The 18,703-nt window shown below is 35.4% G+C and overlaps 1 protein-coding gene across 2 annotated transcripts in view; it reads left to right on the top strand.

The window, feature by feature from the left end:
• Ppp1cb (protein phosphatase 1 catalytic subunit beta) overlaps nt 1-17,696 on the top strand; it is a 40,486-nt gene extending 22,790 nt beyond the window's left edge. For both annotated transcript variants that reach the window (XM_004839233.4, XM_004839234.4), the window contains exons 5-9: nt 2,308-2,412; nt 4,679-4,750; nt 9,589-9,740; nt 12,647-12,781; nt 15,896-17,696. In XM_004839233.4, the coding sequence (XP_004839290.1) occupies nt 2,308-2,412; nt 4,679-4,750; nt 9,589-9,740; nt 12,647-12,781; nt 15,896-16,000 (569 nt within the window). In that variant the 3' untranslated portion in view covers nt 16,001-17,696. The remainder of the gene's footprint in view (nt 1-2,307; nt 2,413-4,678; nt 4,751-9,588; nt 9,741-12,646; nt 12,782-15,895) is intronic.
• Nucleotides 17,697-18,703: the final 1,007 nt, after the last annotated feature.

Raw genomic sequence — 18,703 nt, 5'->3', positions numbered from 1 at the left:
AAAGGATGTTGTATTGTTCCTTCCAGAATTCTGTAAGGGTAAAATCTGTATCTGAGACCATCTAGAAGCACAAGTGACCAACATTTGGGTCGTAACTCAATACTTTGGTTGTAAGTTAAAACTAAAATTCCAGTCACAACCCAGGGTGTTCGTATGTCAGGCCAGTCATAACTTTAGGGTCCACTGTATGATCCCTAGGCAGAGGCCCAGGAAGAGGAACCTGAAAGTGGGAAACACGTTATTAATTGGCTTCTTGGGATCTCCTTGGTCTTGTCTCAAATTGACTGCAACTTTTTTGGCTGAAGAGCCGTGGTGTTTTGTTTTGTTTTGTTGTTTTCCTTTTCTCATATTTATCCCTTTCCTCTGCCCTTCCGACTTCCTCTTCTCCTTTGGACCTTTTCTTCCTATTTCAAATTATCTGTTATACATTTTGATCCTTATTTACACTTTCAGTTTCTCACACTAGAGAAACTATTCGGTATTTACACATGTGTGTCCTATTTATTTCACTTAAGAGTATGGCCTCAAGGTCCATCCATTTAGCTATAAATGTTTCTAGTTTCTCATTCTTTATGGCTGAATAGTACTCTGTTTTATTGAAAAACCACATTGAAGACCCGTGTTTTAATTAGTTTGCCTAGTAAAAATATCTGAGTGAAACAGAGATCACTGTAGATTGGCTTCTGGTTTTCTACTAAGATTATTTAAAAGTCAGTTTATCAAATTACCGTACCACATTTCAACTGGTCTTCGAGTTTTGTTAGATCCCATATGGGAGTAAGCTTCTTCTGTTGTTTACAGTTTAGAATCAATTGCGGTGATTTTCTAATTGAACTTTCTCTTTTTTTTACTACGGAATTCCCCATTAGAATCTACTTCTGTTTTTTCCATCTTTACATATGTTAGAGTGTTAGTCAAACTCGTATCTCTTCAAACAATTTTTTGAAAAATGTTTGAAGCTGTGGTATATATGCCAATCACTTCTGAACACTAGGAATGTGGAGTACTCAAGACAGGTGATCTCTTATGGAACTTATGTTCTAATGGGAATTATTGTATATTTAGTTGTATTTTTTTGCTTTTTAAATTTTTTTTATTAGTGTTGGCAGTACATAATGATTACATTTATCTGGGGGATTAATACATGTACATAACACATCCTAACTGTTGTTTTATTTCCCTATCCCTCCCTGCTGTGATATAGTATATAGTTAGAATTGTTTAAATGAGACCTGTAGAGAAAACGTAGATTGGAGTACATGAAACTATAACCATCTTCCTAAAAGTACATCAGAGTATAGGTACAGTATATTCTTAAAGGCTGAAAATAGAGGTATGAATATTCTTAAATATAGAAATGACATCAGCTGGAATAGTGCATGAGAGAGCAGCTTATAAACAGTGCTTTGAATTGTACTTAGTCATTAAGAGGCAAGCTGTGGCATGAAAGCATAGAAAATTAGTACTTATATCTTTCATCTTTTCCCTGGCTTAATAAAGTTGAGCTTAAAGCCAAATCAGGAAAATCTAGTAACCAAATCTAAAGGTTAACATGCACTTCAGGTTGTCTTTGTTGTAGCTATTTAAGCTAGGCTACAAGAAAATTACAGCCTTTGTGCCTTTTTACTTGCTATACAGCAAAGTTGTAAATCACTCAAAAGTGAATCTTGGCAGTATGTTTAGAGTGTATTACTTGATGCATTAGAGTTAAAAAGGACAGTCTCCAAAGGTACACCTTTCATTTCTACTCATGTATTTGGCAAAGTATTTAGTGTACATGTTAAAGGAAAAATAACCAATAGCTTATTAGACTGTTTCAGAATTGCTTTTATTATAGTGATCTTAAAAGACAAAATTGTCTGATGTATTTGTTGCATAAAACACGTACCACAGTCTTTGAAGTCTGTAACTTTACTGAAGGTGCTGAATGCTTATTACCTTTTCTTGGTTTTTTGAGACAAGGTCCTCACTATGTAGTCCAAGCTGGCCTCGAACTCATAGTGATCCTCCTGCCTCAGCCTTTTTGAGTGCTGGGATTACAAGTGTGTGCCACCGTGCCCAGCACTTTTTTAATAGAACTTTTTTGTGGTGTTGAGGCTTAAGCCCACATGCTAAGCAAGTGTTTTACCACTGAGAACATTCTCAGTCCATACGATATATTTTTATAACTTAATGGACTTACAGAAAACAAAAATGCTAGTTAAGTATACAAAAGAAAGTTGAAATAATTCATAATCCTGTGGTTTTGAAATAACTAATGAGAATAATTTAACATTTTAAAATATTATCTGCATGTTCTTTTTATAGGCAAACGAAGATTTAATATTAAATTGTGGAAGACCTTCACTGATTGTTTTAACTGTCTGCCTATAGCTGCCATTGTGGATGAGAAGATCTTCTGTTGTCATGGAGGTAGAATAATAAATTTGCCTTATGAGTTTTTCTTACTGTTTTTCCATTACCCACAAAAGACCTATAATTTAAAAAAAATTTTTTTTTTTTTTTTTTTTAATGAGACAAGGTTTCACTGTGTAGTTCAGGCTTGCCTTGAACTCACTGTGTAGTCCAGGTTGGTCTCAAACTTGAGGCAATTCTCTTGCCTGAGCCTCCCAAGGCCTGGGCTATAGCCATGCACCACCACACCTGACAAACCCTGTAACTCAGATACTCTTGGGAAACAATGGCAATTGGACATTGTCTTTGGAGGATTTCTCATGTAATAGGTAGAGCTTTAACATCTTCCCTTTGTCTCTGTTTGGTTTCCTTTTGTTTTTGGTTTTACAATGCTAGGGATCAGACCCAGGCCTCTCACACATAGTAGGCAAGCACACTCTACCACTCAGCTGCATCTGTAGCCCGTGCCTTAAATTTTGACAGAAAGATACTCCAGCTGTCAGTAAAAATGACAAGATCATCGTTTTCTTATCTGTATTAAATATCCTTTCATCAGAATTTAAATGTAATTGAGTTTGTGTATATTTTAAGAACTCTGGGCTTTGTACAGTATGTCAGCTTTAGTCTTAAAAATAATTTTTGTAGCCAGACGTAGTGGTGCACACCTGTAGTCCTAGCACTCTGTCGGTTGATACAGGAGGATCACTAGTTCAATACTAACCTGAACTACATAGTGAGACCCTGTCTCAAAAATTTTGTAGAATGGCAGGTTATTTTATATGACTTGTGAAATGAGCATAAGTATATAAAATGTATTTGAAAAATTAACATGTGTCTAGCACTTGGCTAGATGCCATGACAGCATGTAGTATATGATCTGATGATCTTGAAGCATTTAAAAGCCTTTTGGTACATTTATAGGCCAGGGATGTAGCTCACTGGCACTGTACCTGCCTGGCAAATGCAAGGTCCTGAGTTTGATCCCGGGTACCAAAATAAAAAGAAAATATATTTATGTAGCTGTTGGGTTTAATGGCACACACCTGTAATCCCAGCACTTGAAAAGCTGAGACGGGAGGATTACTATGAGTTCATGGCCAGCTGTCTCAAATGAATGAATGAATAAATGGATGGATGTAAGTAAATAGCAAATACTGAGTAATAAAATTTAGTTATGATTTAGTTATGGTGGTACTTGTAGAGATAGCAATTATGAAAAGTCAGGAAAGAGAGAATTGTTGGGTATGTTTATGGAGGCATGAATTGTTTGGGGGTTTTTTTGGTTTTGGTTTTGAGGGGTAGGTTGGAGACAAGGTCTCACTACGCTATGTAGCGTGGGCTGTCCTTGAACTTGTGGCAATCCTCCTGCCTCAGCTTGAGTGCTGTTGGAGGCATGAATTTTAAGGGATAAGTGGACTTCAGAGAAATTAAAAGGACATGAGACCATATGTAAATTCTCTAGAGAGTATGTGAGGACTGATGCAACTGAACTAGACTATCAAGTACATATTGGGGAATGGTGAGATCAGATTATAGAAATTTGATCAAGAAGGCTTTATTAAATGTTATAATAACCATGTTGGATTTTTGTGTGGGGAAGTAATTTAATGAAAGTAATATAAGAAAATTACTTTTTTCATTAATAAATGGAGAGAATTAAAGTGAAAAAACACTGAAAAGCTAGATGCACTTAATTAGGCCAGAGGTAATAAGTAGTTTATTCTCCAGTAGGACATAATTCAATGTATTAATTGAAACATATTCTCCAGTAGATATTAAACATTTAAGGAGTTGTGGTTCTTGCACATTAGTATAGCTAAGAATAGAAATAGAAAGTATGGAATATGAATGTTCAGCTGTATTCTTTATGATACTTGGATTAGCTGCCAGAGAGTAGTGGCTCATATGTATGTACCACTTTAAATGTTCTCAGGTATATTCATGTTCTTTTTCTTGTTTATCAACAGTTTAATGCCTTCATGAAGTAATGAGCATGCTGTGAAAAAATATATTTAGAAGGGGACCAACAGACATTTTAGAAGTAAAATGTTTTATTTGAAGTGGTAACAAAATAGCAAAAGTAGTAGGAAGGGTTGTAATTGAATACGCTATGTTTATATGAAGGGCAGGGAAGACTGGGAAAGAGCATCATAGGGGTCTGTCTTTGGGAAATCTTTTGAAATAGAACAGAAGTATGTTTTCTATTTTCTTGAAAATAGAGAAGACAACATAATTGCAACGTTTTGTCAACTATCAGGACTACATCCCCTGTTTTTACTTATAGGACTGTCACCAGACCTGCAATCTATGGAGCAGATTCGGAGAATTATGAGACCCACTGACGTCCCTGACACAGGCAAGTGTATAGAGAAGTTTAATTGTTTTGTGTAAAATGTTGGCATATTTGAACCTTTAGTGGAAGTAGGATTGGTTTACTAAATAAACCTCTTTTTTATGTTCAATAAGATAACTACAAATTATTTGCAATAGTACAGAATATTTTTCTTCTAATCATTCCCTAAACTATAGAACTTTTAAATTTTATATAACCATGATGTGATTCTGTCAAAACTTATTTTATCACATACACAAAAACATCTTACTATGGATTCCCCTTACCTTCCTTTGTAAATTTCCTCATTCATACTGGCATTTGCTATGTCCTTCAGAAACCTGTTAAGTTAGTCAAGAGATTTTAAATTAAATAACTTATTTTCCTTCCCTCCCACTCAGCTGCTTTCTTTTAAGTTACATCGTTTTTTATTTTCTGTGTCATCTATATTTCAAATTTTTAAACTCAAGGCTCTAGAGACTTGTGGTTAATTTTACAAAAATTGTGTGTGGAATTTTGTGAAAAAATTGTGTGAATTGAGTTTCCAGACATTAAGAACAACTCTTAGGTTAGTAAGTCAACAAAAGTGAAGCAAGTAGAGAAAAAACCAGTTGAGGATAAAATGCGGTATTAAGTAACTTTACAAATAAATGATAGACACCATTACCACTTAGCCTAACTTTTCTGTTTAAAATGTTGTTATTTGAATACCATGTAGGTACTAAGGTATCTAATCATGGCATTCATATAAAATTCCACGAAGAGGGACTGGATTCAGTATAGTTAAGTTGCTTTCCTTAGTATTCACAAAGCATTAATACCTTCTTGTGTGGTTTCTGACACGAGATGTATGTGATTTTTCCAAACCACAGCCAGTTCTCCAGTACCACCTGGGTATCTAGTTCAGTTCTGATGCTGGCTCCCAGACTTAGCGCAGACTTCACAGTCAAAGGGCTCAATCCACAAGACTGCTCCCACTTCAGATGCCAGCTGCAAGTGCCATCCGCAGGTGACCCATACTTCTAAGCTGTGAATTCAGAAATCTCCACAGTCCCTTCCTTTAATAACTTACATTTACTTGTAGAACTCAGGAACAGTTAAATAGAAGAGATAGACCTGGGAAGGTACTGAGCAGCTAACTCAGAGCTTCTATACCCTTCTGTGGGCATGCTTCCTTCCCAGAACATAAGCTTGTTCACCAAGCTGGAGGCTCCCTAATTCTCAGTGTTCAAAAGTCTTTTTTTTTATAAAACTCTGGCATGTTTAATGTCTCTGGTGACCAGTATCCATCCTGAAGCTTTCTAGAAATCCCAGTGTGAATCACTCTTATTACCATAGAGCCAGATGTGGTAGAAAGGGACTTGTTACAAATAACAGAAGACACTCTTGTCTTTGAGGAAATTGCAAGGGTGTACCAGGACAAAATAGGAACAAAGACAAAATACATTTTTATTATGTCATACCTTCACATTATTAAAACCATTGACATAAATAAAACTGTCCTTACCGTTTCTGCAAAAGACTTTGTGTTTTGTTTTGTAGACAGGGTCTCCCTATGTAAGTCAAGCTGACCTTGAACTCACTGTGTAGCCCAGCCTGGCCTCAAACTCACAATGATCTTTCTGCCTCATCCTCCCAATTGCTGGGATTACAGGCATGCACCAGTACACCCAGCCAAGACTTTTTAAAATAAAATTCATTTATTGTATTAAATTGTCCATGTGTGTCATCAGAGCCACCCTTTATATGTAATATTTGTTGGTGCTGAGGAAATTTGAATATATTCATACTAGGAATTGTCTGAGGTAATATAGAGACTCGCAGCAGCTGCTTGCCGACCTTGACGTAGTATGGGGATGGGGTGTCGGAGCGTCTGTAGGAATATACTAGATATGAAAAAAAGGCCCTGTAACTTACTGGCAAGACAATGCTCCCTTTCTGTTGCTGGAGATCAGTTACTGATCAAACAAGTATTAGTCTGGGTAGTCACTAAGTTCATTTTCCATTCTTAAGATTAAAATTCTGATAAACATTTTTTTTTTTTGGTACTGAGGATCGAACTCCGGTCCTTGCCCTTGCGCAGCAGGCAGCGAAACCACTGAGCTAAATCCCTGGCCCCTGATAAACATTTAATAATGTTTGTGGACCAGTATCGGAGGAAAATAGGACTGAAACTCAAAATTGGGCTCAGAACATGTATTTGGTTGCTTATTTCCAAGTGTTATTGAAATGTTTTGCTCAGTATACTGAGAGCCTGATGATAGCATTCTCAGTGCTGTTCATGACTACATATACTGTAGTTGTTTAATCCCTTGATGGCAGCCCTCTCAAACTTGCATGTTGTAATAAATTGCTTTACAACTTAAGTAACATAATTTATGCCGATTATACAAGAGGAAAAAGGAAGAGTTTTGCCATAGATTTTGATTATAATTATTAAGTATGTTTAAACCTAATAGAAATTAGTATAAAGTCACATTTTTAAAAGGTGATATACATTTATATAATTTTTGTATATGGTTTTATATTAATATGTAAATTTATTTATATATAATTCAGATGTAAATCAGTTTTGAGGTGACATACTAGGTTTCTGTTTTCAGCATTTTAATAGAAAGTTTCTGAGATGCCAGAAAATAGTTATTGATCTTTGTTCTGTGCAGCTTTCAGAAATATAATTTGTAAATTCTTTAAAAATGGTAGCCTAGGGCCCAGGGATTTAGCTCAGTGGTTCTGAGTGGTTCTGCCACCTGCCTTGCGAGCGCAGGGTCCCGAGTTCGATCTCTGGTACCAACGTGGCCCCGCACCCCCCCCCCCAGCCCCCCAAATGGTAGCCTAATCTGTTGTCATTAAACATTGAATCTTGACTTTGAAATTCTTTGCTCCATAAAGGTTGAAGAATTCAACTGTTCACAGCTGCCATTACTTGGGTTTTAATCTATCCAAACTATCATATTTCCCAAATGTTATACCCTGCATTCTAATGTGACATAGTTTTATTGTCACACTGGAATTATAATTAATCCCTGGGATTTCTGCTCAGTGCTTCATCTTTGAAAATAAACTGGAAAGTATAAACATTGTAGATCACTGGGTGTGTAATTGAGTCCTCTTCAGCCAGAAAGGCTTATGAATTGAGAGTGTCCCAGTGGATTTTGTATGTGCTGATAAGTTTCTTAAAACAGCATAGTGAGAAGTTAGGAAATATCAATGATAGAAATTAAGGGGACATGCTAATTGTCTGGAGAATTTTGAGTAGTTCTTCTATCAAGATATAAGCTTACATTGTAACTGAAAATTAAAATCTCCTTTCCTCCTAAACTATGTTGATGAATTCTTTTTTAAAAAAATCTTAAACCTGAATTATTCTGTAAAACATATTTTCTTTAGCCACCATAGTTCTTGGGATTTACTTAGTATCACTATCTCAGCACCCCCTCCCATCTCAACACAGTTTAATATATACCTACACACTGGGTTTTTTTGTTTGCTTGTTTGTTTTGGCACTGGGGATGGAACTCACACTGAGCTAAATCCCTGGCCCTACCTGCTCACTTTTAACCATCAAGAATTTGCTTTTGTTGGGCTGGGGATTTAGCTCAGTGGTTCTGCTGCCTCCAAAGCCCAAGGTCCCAAAGCTCAAGGTCCAGAGTTTCGATCCCTGGTACCAAAACAAAAAAAAGACTTTGCTTTTGTTAAGGTCTCATTGCTTAAAGTGTCATATTAAAAGTGTTATATTAAAAGTGTCATATTAAAGTGTCATAAAGTGTCTTTCTTTGTTCTACTCCACTTGTTTTGGGTGCTTGAAACTTTGTTACTTCCTATGTGTTGACAGTTCTTTCCCCTTTCACAATATCATTATTATGCTAATCTCTTCCCATTGATTTGAATGTTCCTCAGTAATCTCAGTAATTTTTTCTCATTCTCTTCTGCCTGCCTATTAAAGATGGGCTTTTTAGAGCTTATTTACTGGTCTTTATATTCATGGGGTACTTCTGAAATCCTTCCTGAGATTTCTTCTATTAATATGATGAAGGTATCAATCTAGTCCTGACTTCTTTTCCTAGGCCCCAGACCTTACTAAAATCAAGGATTTAATCCAATTTTGCCCCCCCCCCATTTTTTTAATCTTCCAGAAAATGTTTCTTTCCTCAGATTGAACTGTAGATCAAATGCAATTCCAGTGGAATAGCAATTGAGTTTTTCATGAACCTTAGACAAGCTGATTCTGAAGTTTATGTGGAAGAACAAAGGATCCAAAGTAACCAAGACACCCAGAAGAGGAATTAAGTGGGGGATACTAGCCCTACCAAATATAAAGACTTATTTAAAAACTCTAGTATGTTAATGGCTGAAGGATGAATAGGATAGACTGTGATGTTCAGAAACAGTGTGACTCTGGAAGGAAGGACAGGATTAACTACTTAGGAAGTGGATGGGCTGGGGATTTAGCTCAGTGGTTTCGTTGCCTGCTGCGCAAGTGCAAGGACCAGAGTTTGATCCCTGGTACCAAAAAAAAAAAGGAAGTGGTACTGGATCAATTAGCTATTTAGATGGAGAAACAATATACAAAAGATTTCCACATGTTGTGCTAAGAGCATGCCATCCATATGTTATATGAGAAAGCATTTAAAAATACTGCCTTAAGAGGCCAGGCAAGATCATATTTGTACAGTTGCTTTAACAAAGAATGGGTAAGACAGATAAGTTGGGATACTTGGAAGCAAGTGATTATTATTATTGTTGTTGTTGGGTTAAAGGGTAAGAGAGCAGCAGAAGTAAAGTGGAATGTAGATATGCTTTATTATACACATTTTGTTTTGTTTTGCTGTTTTTAATTGCTGTTTTTATGTTCCCTACAGGTTTGCTTTGTGATTTGCTGTGGTCTGACCCAGATAAGGATGTGCAGGGTTGGGGAGAAAATGATCGTGGTGTTTCCTTCACTTTTGGAGCTGATGTAGTCAGTAAATTTCTGAATCGTCATGATTTAGACTTGATTTGTCGAGCTCATCAGGTATGAAACATAACACTTGGATACCTTACTGTTAACTTCATACAGGCCCTCTCGTTTTATTTTTATTTTATTTTTGAGGAAACTGGGGTCTAAAGAAACAAAATGAATTTGTACAAGGAAAGCAGTGAGAGGCAGAGTTGGTACCTAGACCTCACACTTACAGTCAGTGATTTGTTAACCCTTTTCTTGCCATAAGGAACGAAGTCTTTCAAAAGAATATATTTTTGAAGTATAGTGCAGTAGAACCCTAAAGTTATCTAGGCATGATCTAGATTTTTTGTGTGTGTTCTTTATTGTCAATAACAGATTAATCCATAATGTGTATATTGTTTTTATCAGAAAAAATAGTATAAGAAATTTTTGAGATGGCTGAAGAATTGTACTGTGTCATAGATAATGTATCAGGATGTCATTATTATTTTAGCTGTGATAAAAATCATTGTTATATATGAAGAATGTACATCTTTCGCAAATACTCAGTATCAAGTGCTCATCCTTTGTAAAACATAACTAGTATAAGATACACTGATTAAAAGGCATTTATAAATATCTTCACCATTGTGGAGACTAGTAAGTTTTTGAAATTTATAAACATATTTAAGATTCTTTGTTATTTTATGGTAAAGCAAAATTTATTAACTGAAGTTCACAGTAACTACCTTTTCTCTGAGACTTTATTCCCATGACCCTCAACTACTTCTGCCTTGTGTGTGTGTTACTGAGGGCTGAACCCAGGGCCTTGTGCAGCTTAGCAAGTGTTATACTAGCTACATCCTCCACCCTCTTTTTTTTTTATTTTTTTTTTATTTGATACAGGGTCTCACTAAGTTGTGCACGCTGGCCTCAAATTTGTGATCCTCCTGCCTCGGCCTTCCCAGTAGGGACTACAGTCATGAGCCACTATGCCCAACATGCATTTACCTCTGTGTGATACCAAATGATAAATAAAAATGACTAGTTTCTTCTCTGCATTTTATATCTCACATGCTTTCTTAATAAGCATGATATTTATGATTTGATAATTAAATGCTCTGCTAGATACCAGATCAGAATTGCTAAGTTTCCTAACTAAAATTCCTACTGATAATTAGTTTTTTTCAACTATGTTCTCCATTCACTGGTTTTTTTACATACAAATGATTATTTTAAGAAGTCAAATTGTTGAGCTACCTTAGTTTGCGTAGTCTTCCAGAAGTCTCCGAAACCCTATTCTGTTTGTTAATCAAGTTGTCTCTAAAATTAAGACTTATACAGTAATAGGAAACACAAATTCAAATACTTTTTTTAAATGTGGAAAGAATGAATAAACAAAACTGAGAAACATGTACCAAGTGCCAAACATTGCCAAGCGAGGGTAGATAAGGTGACCACACAGTCTTAACTGAATAAGTTAGTATCTAAATTGTACTGTGTGGTAAATTTTAAGAGGCATGTTCCCAATACTAAGGTAGAAGTTATTTTTAAAAGTAAATGATTTTTTTTTTTTGGTACCAGGGATTGAACTCGGGACCTTGCGCTTGTGAGGCAGGCGCCGGAACCACTGAGCTAAATCCCCGGCCCAAAAGTAAATGATTTTGAGCTGGGCGTGGTGGTGCATGTCTGTAATCCCAGCAGTTGGGAAGCTGAGGCAGGAGGATCACCACAAGTTGGAGGCCAGCCTGGGCTACTTAGTTAAGGACAGGCTGAACTGCCTAGTGAGACCCTGTCTCAAAAAATAAAAATATAAAGTAAATGATTTTGGAGGTGCTTTCATTTATTAGCAAACAGTATAGCATAATTTTGCTTGCCAAAGGATACCTAAAATAGGCTTCAAAAAATAATCATGCCTACTGCAAATAAATATAAAATGCTTATGTGTTATTGCCTGCCTCTCTCATCTGTGGAGCTGAGAAACGTAAATTACTTCTATCACTTAAGAACTGAAAACAAATTGTAGAAATCATTAATTATAAACTCATAAGGAAAAAATTGTATAAAAATTTGGTCTGGGGCCGGGGATTTAGCTCAATGGTTCCACCACCTGCCTTGCAAGTGCCAAGGTCCTGAGTTCGATCCCTCGTGCCAAAAAAAAAAATTTTTGGTCTAGCAGCTAATTTATAGAGTATGATCTGGCCAGGCACTCAGGAGGCTAAGGCCAACCTGGACTACATAGTGAGACCTGACCTCAAAACAGTATGACCTGTAAAACTCAGTAATTTTTTCATTGTTTTTCAGTATTTCAATGTTTTAATACACTAATAGAAAGTTTAAAAATAAAGCAAGAAAAAAGCTCTTTGCAAAATTTAGTTTTCATTGTCTGTTGCTCATTTAATTAAGAATTCTAGCTGGGTGTGGTGGTGCACACCTGTAATACCAGCACTTGGGAGGCTGAGGCAGGATTGCTTTGGGTTTGAGGCCAGCCTGGGCTACATAGTAAATTCAAGGCTGGTCTGAATTACACAAGACCCTGTCTCAAAAGTCAAAGAATTCCATGGTGGATTACAGTGTCATTGTCAAAGAAGTACTTGGTATCCCAGCTCCCTGTGCTTGCTGTACCTATTAGCATATCTTCTTTTTGTCTCATGGGATCCTCTTATTTAAGGTTTTTTCATAACATTTATTATTCCATTTAAACTACGTACCTACTATATAGAAAAGGTACACCAATTTTAATATTCTAAGCAATGTCTAAGAATGAAAGTTGCGTGGGCTGGGGATTTAGCTCGGTGGTTTCGCCACCTGCTGCACAAGTGCAAGGACCCAAGTTTGATCCCCAGTACCAAAAAAAAAAAAAAAGAATGAAAATGAAAGTTGCAGCTTCTAAAACATAGCAGAGGATTTTTAGACCTTTGCTACGTTAATCCCAATTTGTATAGATGGTTGAGAATTATCTACTGTCTTTTTACTTTTAACATTTCCTTCTGCAGGTAGTAGAAGATGGATATGAATTTTTTGCTAAACGACAGTTGGTAACCCTATTTTCAGCCCCAAATTACTGTGGTGAATTTGACAATGCTGGTGGAATGATGAGTGTGGATGAAACTTTGATGTGTTCATTTCAGGTAATGAAATTTATAGCAACTAGAACTCTAAAACTATTGACGGAATAATTTTTCTTTTAGATATGCACTCTTTCCTTGAGCACAATGTTGAAAATCAGTTTTAATTCAAAAGTGATTACCATTCAGACTCAGTAGAAATTCCTATTTTCTTTCTTTTGGTTTTTGAGACAGCATCTCACTATGTATATGTAGTTCAGGTTCTCCTTAAACTCATTATGTAGCCTAGGCTAGCCTCGAACTCAACAATCCTCTTGCATCAGCCTCCCAGGTGCTGGGATTACAGGCATGTGCCACCATGCCTGGCTGAAATTTCTATTTTCAGTCACAAATCTTCTGCCCCTTTTTGGTACATATCAAATACGAGGATCATAGGGAACCTAAATTGTGTCAGTTGTTCCTGATTCAGTTGTTGAAATTGTTAAATTCCTCTATGACCTGGTTGGATAGTGGCTTATCTGCTAAAAGAAAGTGAGTACAATGGATAATTTAGAGTTTTATTTTTGCAGGATAAATTGGTGGGATAAACTCAGATAAAAATAAAGTAGAATATTTACTTAAGGAAAAACTTTCCAAATCTTAAAAGTACCTGTTTATAAAAACAGAAAACATTTACATTTTGAAGAGGCACTAGCTTATCGCTTCTTGGCCTTTTGGCTAAGATCAAGTGAAAAGGCACTAGCTATATCGTTTATATGTTGGTAGTGGTTTTTCCCTCCCAGTATCAAGGATCAAACTCAGGACCCTACACTTGTGAAGCAGGAGCAGAGCCACTGAGCTAAATCTCAGCCCTTTTGTGTACTGTTTTACACATCGTTTTTATTTGTTGACTAAAACAGCTTTAGTACTTTGTATTTACCAATGTTATGTCCTTCACCAAAATCCAAGATGGTTAAATCCATTTATAAAACAGCATAGTATTTGCATATAGCCTATGTAAATCCTCCTGAATACTTCAAGTCATCTCTAGCTTACTTACCATGCCTAACACAATGTGTATGCTGTGTAAATTGGTATTATACTATACTGTTTAAAAAAATAATGACAAGGAAAAAGTCTGTACATGTATGGCACAGACACACTTTTTTCTCTCAAATATTTTCAGTCAACAGTTGAATTCTCAGGTGCATGCATATGTAGGACCAACTGATACGTTTCAAGAAATATGATCAAAACATATGACAAATGTTTAATTTTTTAAAAATGTATTACAGTAAAAGACATGTTGCTATTAATTCCCCTCAGAGTACTACCCCTCTCTTCAAGCATACTTGTCTCATTTGTTCTTGCTACTTTTTCCTGAGTGTCTTTATATGAGGTGCAATCAAAAATACGGTGAACATGGCTGCAGGCTGAGTGGCATCAAACAGAAAGGTGGGCTCATAAAAACATTAAGGCTCATCCACCTCATTCACTGAGTGTGCCTTTTGCAACATCTGGCTCTTTCCCAAAGTCAAAATGAGTGTGAAAGGTGAACATTTTGAAGATTAAGGACTTCGAGGCAGCCACAAGAACATCACTAATGACACAAAAGATCAGACCCAGGGTCTTGAACATGCTAAGCAAGCACTCTTCGCACTGAGCTATGTCCAGGCCCCATTTAAGGAATACTTCATATGTCTTTGCTATACATTTTTCTTACAAAATCATGACATTTTCTATTTATAATGTGTGTGAAAGCTCTACATCCATTAAAAGTAGTCACACTAACTGTTTCCAGGGATGTAGAATGACTCTAAACTTCATACATTGGTGATGGAAATGTAAATTGGTACAGCTGCTTTGGGAAAGTTTGGTTCCTCATCAAAAGGTTAAATAGTTATATGATCCAGCAGTTCCAACTCCTAGGCATATCCCTGAGAGGAGTGAAAACATATGTCCACACAATACTGTGCATGGATGATTGTAGCAGCATTATTTGTATAATAGCCAAGAAGTGGAAACAACCCCAAAGCCCATCTGAAAGATTAAAATTTTTTAAATGTGGCCTGTTCATACAGTGGAATATACTTTAGCAACAGAGAGGAATGAAGTACTGATAATTTGGGAGAGCTTTGCAGACATAAGTGGAAAAAGCCTGTCACCAAAGTCATGATGGCAATTATGTAAAATGTCCAGAATTGGCAGATCTGTAGAGACATAAAGTAGATAGGTGACTGCTAATATTTGAGGGATTGTGGGAAGATGGAGAGTGACTGTTCCTAAGAACAAGATTTCTTTTGAGGGTGGACAAAAATGTTCTATGATTAGATTATGGTGGTGGTTGTATAATTGGAAGTACATATACTAAAAACTTCGCTTGTGTGCTTTAAATGGGTAAACTGCTGAGCATGGTGGTGCACACTTGTAATCTAGCACTTGGGAGGCTGAGGCAGAAGGATCACCACAAGTTTGAAGCTAGCCTGGGCTATGTAATGAGCTCAAGACCAGCCTGAACTACATAGAGACCTTGTCTCAGATAGATGATGGATGGATGGATGGATCATAAATAAGTAAATTTTATGGGATGGAAAATACATGGATAAAGTTTAGGGAGGCTTTTTAAAAAGTATTCCTATTATACATTTAAAAATTCTTTAGAAATGTAACTATTGTATACCTAAAATGTACCAATAAATAAACTTAATTTTTAAAATCTATCTTTAGAGCTTATGACTTAAAAGAGTTACTTTTTTGTATTTGCTTTTTGGGGGAGGTTAGTACCAGGAATCGAACTACTTATCTTGTTAAATGTGATAAATGAGATCCCCAGTTTCTTTACTCTAAAGCCACTTCTCTTTGCCTCACCATAGAGATACAACTAATTTGAAAAAAATTAAGGGTTGGGTAGTTCATAGGGGTAAGTAAGCACTCTAGTTTTTGTTACTAAAATGTTGATAGAATGGTAAGTTATCAAATGTTTTGCACCTTTTTTTCAGTACTGGAAATTGAACACAGTACCCTTGTGTTTGCTAAGTATGCATCCTGCCTCTGAACTACCCCCAGCCCCTGCTGCACATTCTTTAAATGTGAAGTGTTTGTGGAACTTTGCTGTTTTGTTTTACATTTTTAATCACACTTTTTAAATTTATGGCATTTGTTGAAAGAATAACATTGTTTATTGTAATTTACTTTAAGATACTAAAACCATCTGAAAAGAAAGCTAAGTACCAGTATGGTGGACTGAATTCTGGACGTCCTGTCACTCCGCCTCGAACAGCTAATCCACCGAAGAAAAGGTGAAGAAAGGAATTCTATAAAGAAACCATCAGATTTGTTAAGGACATACTTCATAATATATAAGTGTGCACTGTAAAACCATCCAGCCATTTGACACCCTTTATGATGTCACACCTTTAACTTAAGGAGACGGGTAAAGGATCTTAAATTTTTTTCTAATAGAAAGATGTGCTACACTGTATTGTAATAAGTATACTGTTATAATACTCAAAAAAATTAAATCCAAATTCAAAATTATGCATTAAAGTTACATCTTCATGTATCAAAATTTTTAAAGTTGAAAAGCATCCCAGTTAAACTAGATGTGATAGTTAAACCAGATGAAAGCATGATGATCCATCTGTGTAATGTGGTTTTAGTGTTGCTTGGTTGTTTAATTATTTTGAGCTTGTTTTGTTCTGTTTTTGCTAGAATAATGGCAACTATTTTTAATTTTTTTCCCTGAACATTTTAAAAAGTGAAATAATGGGAAGATCTTTAAAGGCATTCACCAACTGTTACTTTCCTTTGCTTATCTACTTATGTACCTTTTTGATCTTACTAAGACAACTTATGCCTCATTATAGTAAAAAGGAATTCTCAAGATGGACAGTTCTAAAAAATGTGCAGACGGTCCAATCCAATGATTTTAATCAGTTTGACTGGGCAAACTTTCCAGCTAATAGTGACTATTTTACTTTTTACAGAAATTGCCACTGATTTGGATTTGTGCACTCTAATTTTTAACTTATTGATGCTCTATTGTGCAGTAGCATTTCATTTAACTTGAAGATAATGCTCATATAGTATTACCCAACTAGTTGGTAATGTGATTATGTGGTACCTTGGCTTTAGGTTTTAATTCGCACGAAACACCTTTTGGCATGCTTAACTTTCTGGTAACACCTTCACCTGCATCAGTTTTGTTTTTTGGGGTTTTTGTTGTTTTGTTTGTTTTTAGATCCACAGAACATGAGAATCCTTTTTTGACAAGCCTTGGAAAGTTGACACTCTTTTTTCCTCCCTCTATGCGAAGGATATATTTAATGAATGCTGATCAGTGGGACAGTTTGTCAACCATGGGTATTGGGTGCTTCACTATCTAATATTGCCATGTGAATGTTGTATACAATTGTAAGGCTGTGTCACTAAAGATTTTTATTCTGATTTTTCATTATCAAAGGTCATATGATATTGTATAGATATGCTTTGTAGTGAACTATAGTAGCAATAATTTCTGTACATGATCAAGAGTTTATTGCATTTCTTTTCCTATTCTCTCCTCTTTTTAAGGGTTAGCATTAACAAATGGCAAGGAGTAGAAAAGTCAACATAAAGATTTTAGAAGGAGAACTTCTAGGACTCAAATTTGTGATTCTTAGATGTGACACTATTGGATGGGATTCTAAAGTCTTTTATTGAGCATTGTCAAATTTGTAAGTGTCATAGGGATGGACATCATATTTATAATGCCCTTCTATGTGCTACCATAGATGTGAAATTCTTGACCTTAATACTGTCTTTGAAAATGTTAATTTGGGAATTCTGTTAACTTACATTTTATGGATTGGCTCATTGTATTACCTACTGCAAGAAATATTTGATTTTCAGCACAGTGCAAAAGTTCTTTAAAATGCCTATGTCTTTTTTTCTAATTTCATTTTGTTTTAAAGCACATTTTAAATGTAGTTTTCTCATTTAGTAAAAGTTGTCTAATTGATATGAAGCCTGGCTGATTATTTTATTCATTTTTTTTTTTTTACAATGAAACATTTAAACATATTTTGACATACATTGAATTATTTTCTGAAGGGTTCATGAATTATATATGTATTAGGTTGCATATACTTATTTAATGTGATTGCATATTTCTTAGAGTATAAATTGAGCAATGTCTAATAGAATTTTAGATGTATTATTTTAGGAGTCATATTGAAGAAAGTCAGCCTTTGACAGGAAAAGGGCAATCTTTTATTAGTTTCAGTATTAGTTAATCCACATTAATCTGGAACCTGCTGACTATATTTTTGTAAAAATTAATTGAAGGCAAAACTAAATATGAAAAAATACTCAACTATGAACATTGGTTATTAAATTTAAAGATGGGGATTTTACCATGTTTAAAAATGGTTTAAGCACTCTTCACTTTAACAGCTTCTATTCATTTACAAATACTATGTTCATTATATATATTTACTGACAACAGAGCTCCTTCAAAAACTTCATTTTTGTGGTAGAAAAAATCTTATGAGTCCAAAGTAACTTACATTGTTTGTTCCTGTAATTTTTCTAGTTTAGCGATTTTCTGTATATAATTTAACCCAAAAATTCCAGCATTCAAAATAATTAAACATACTAGTACATGTTATTTGGTGGATCACATGAATTCAAAAGCAGTGTGATTATGGTTAGTTTGATCTTGAATGGAAAAATCCACTACAGTGGAAGGTTTTGTTTTGTTTTGTTTTTTCCAACTGAAAAGTATCAGTAAGAATATTTTTAAGGGCGGAGGATTTAGCTCAGTGGTTCTACCGCCTGCCTCGCAAGCACAAAGTCCTGAGTTCGTTCCCTGGTACCAACAAAAAAAGAATAATTTTAAAACTTAAAATAGAAACCATCCTTAGCAGTCATCCTTTGTACCTCAAAATGATTTTATTAGTTACAATAAAAATATGAAGAAAACATGAAGCATCACTCAACTAACTTGATCTGTTGGATCCCATACTG

Source organism: Heterocephalus glaber, unplaced genomic scaffold (genome assembly GCF_053883595.1).
Source record: "Heterocephalus glaber isolate CG9 unplaced genomic scaffold, H.glaber_assembly_v1.0 deba00001457, whole genome shotgun sequence".
Classification (NCBI taxonomy): Eukaryota; Metazoa; Chordata; class Mammalia; order Rodentia; family Bathyergidae; genus Heterocephalus; species Heterocephalus glaber.
This window is presented reverse-complemented; position numbering and strand designations above follow the sequence as displayed.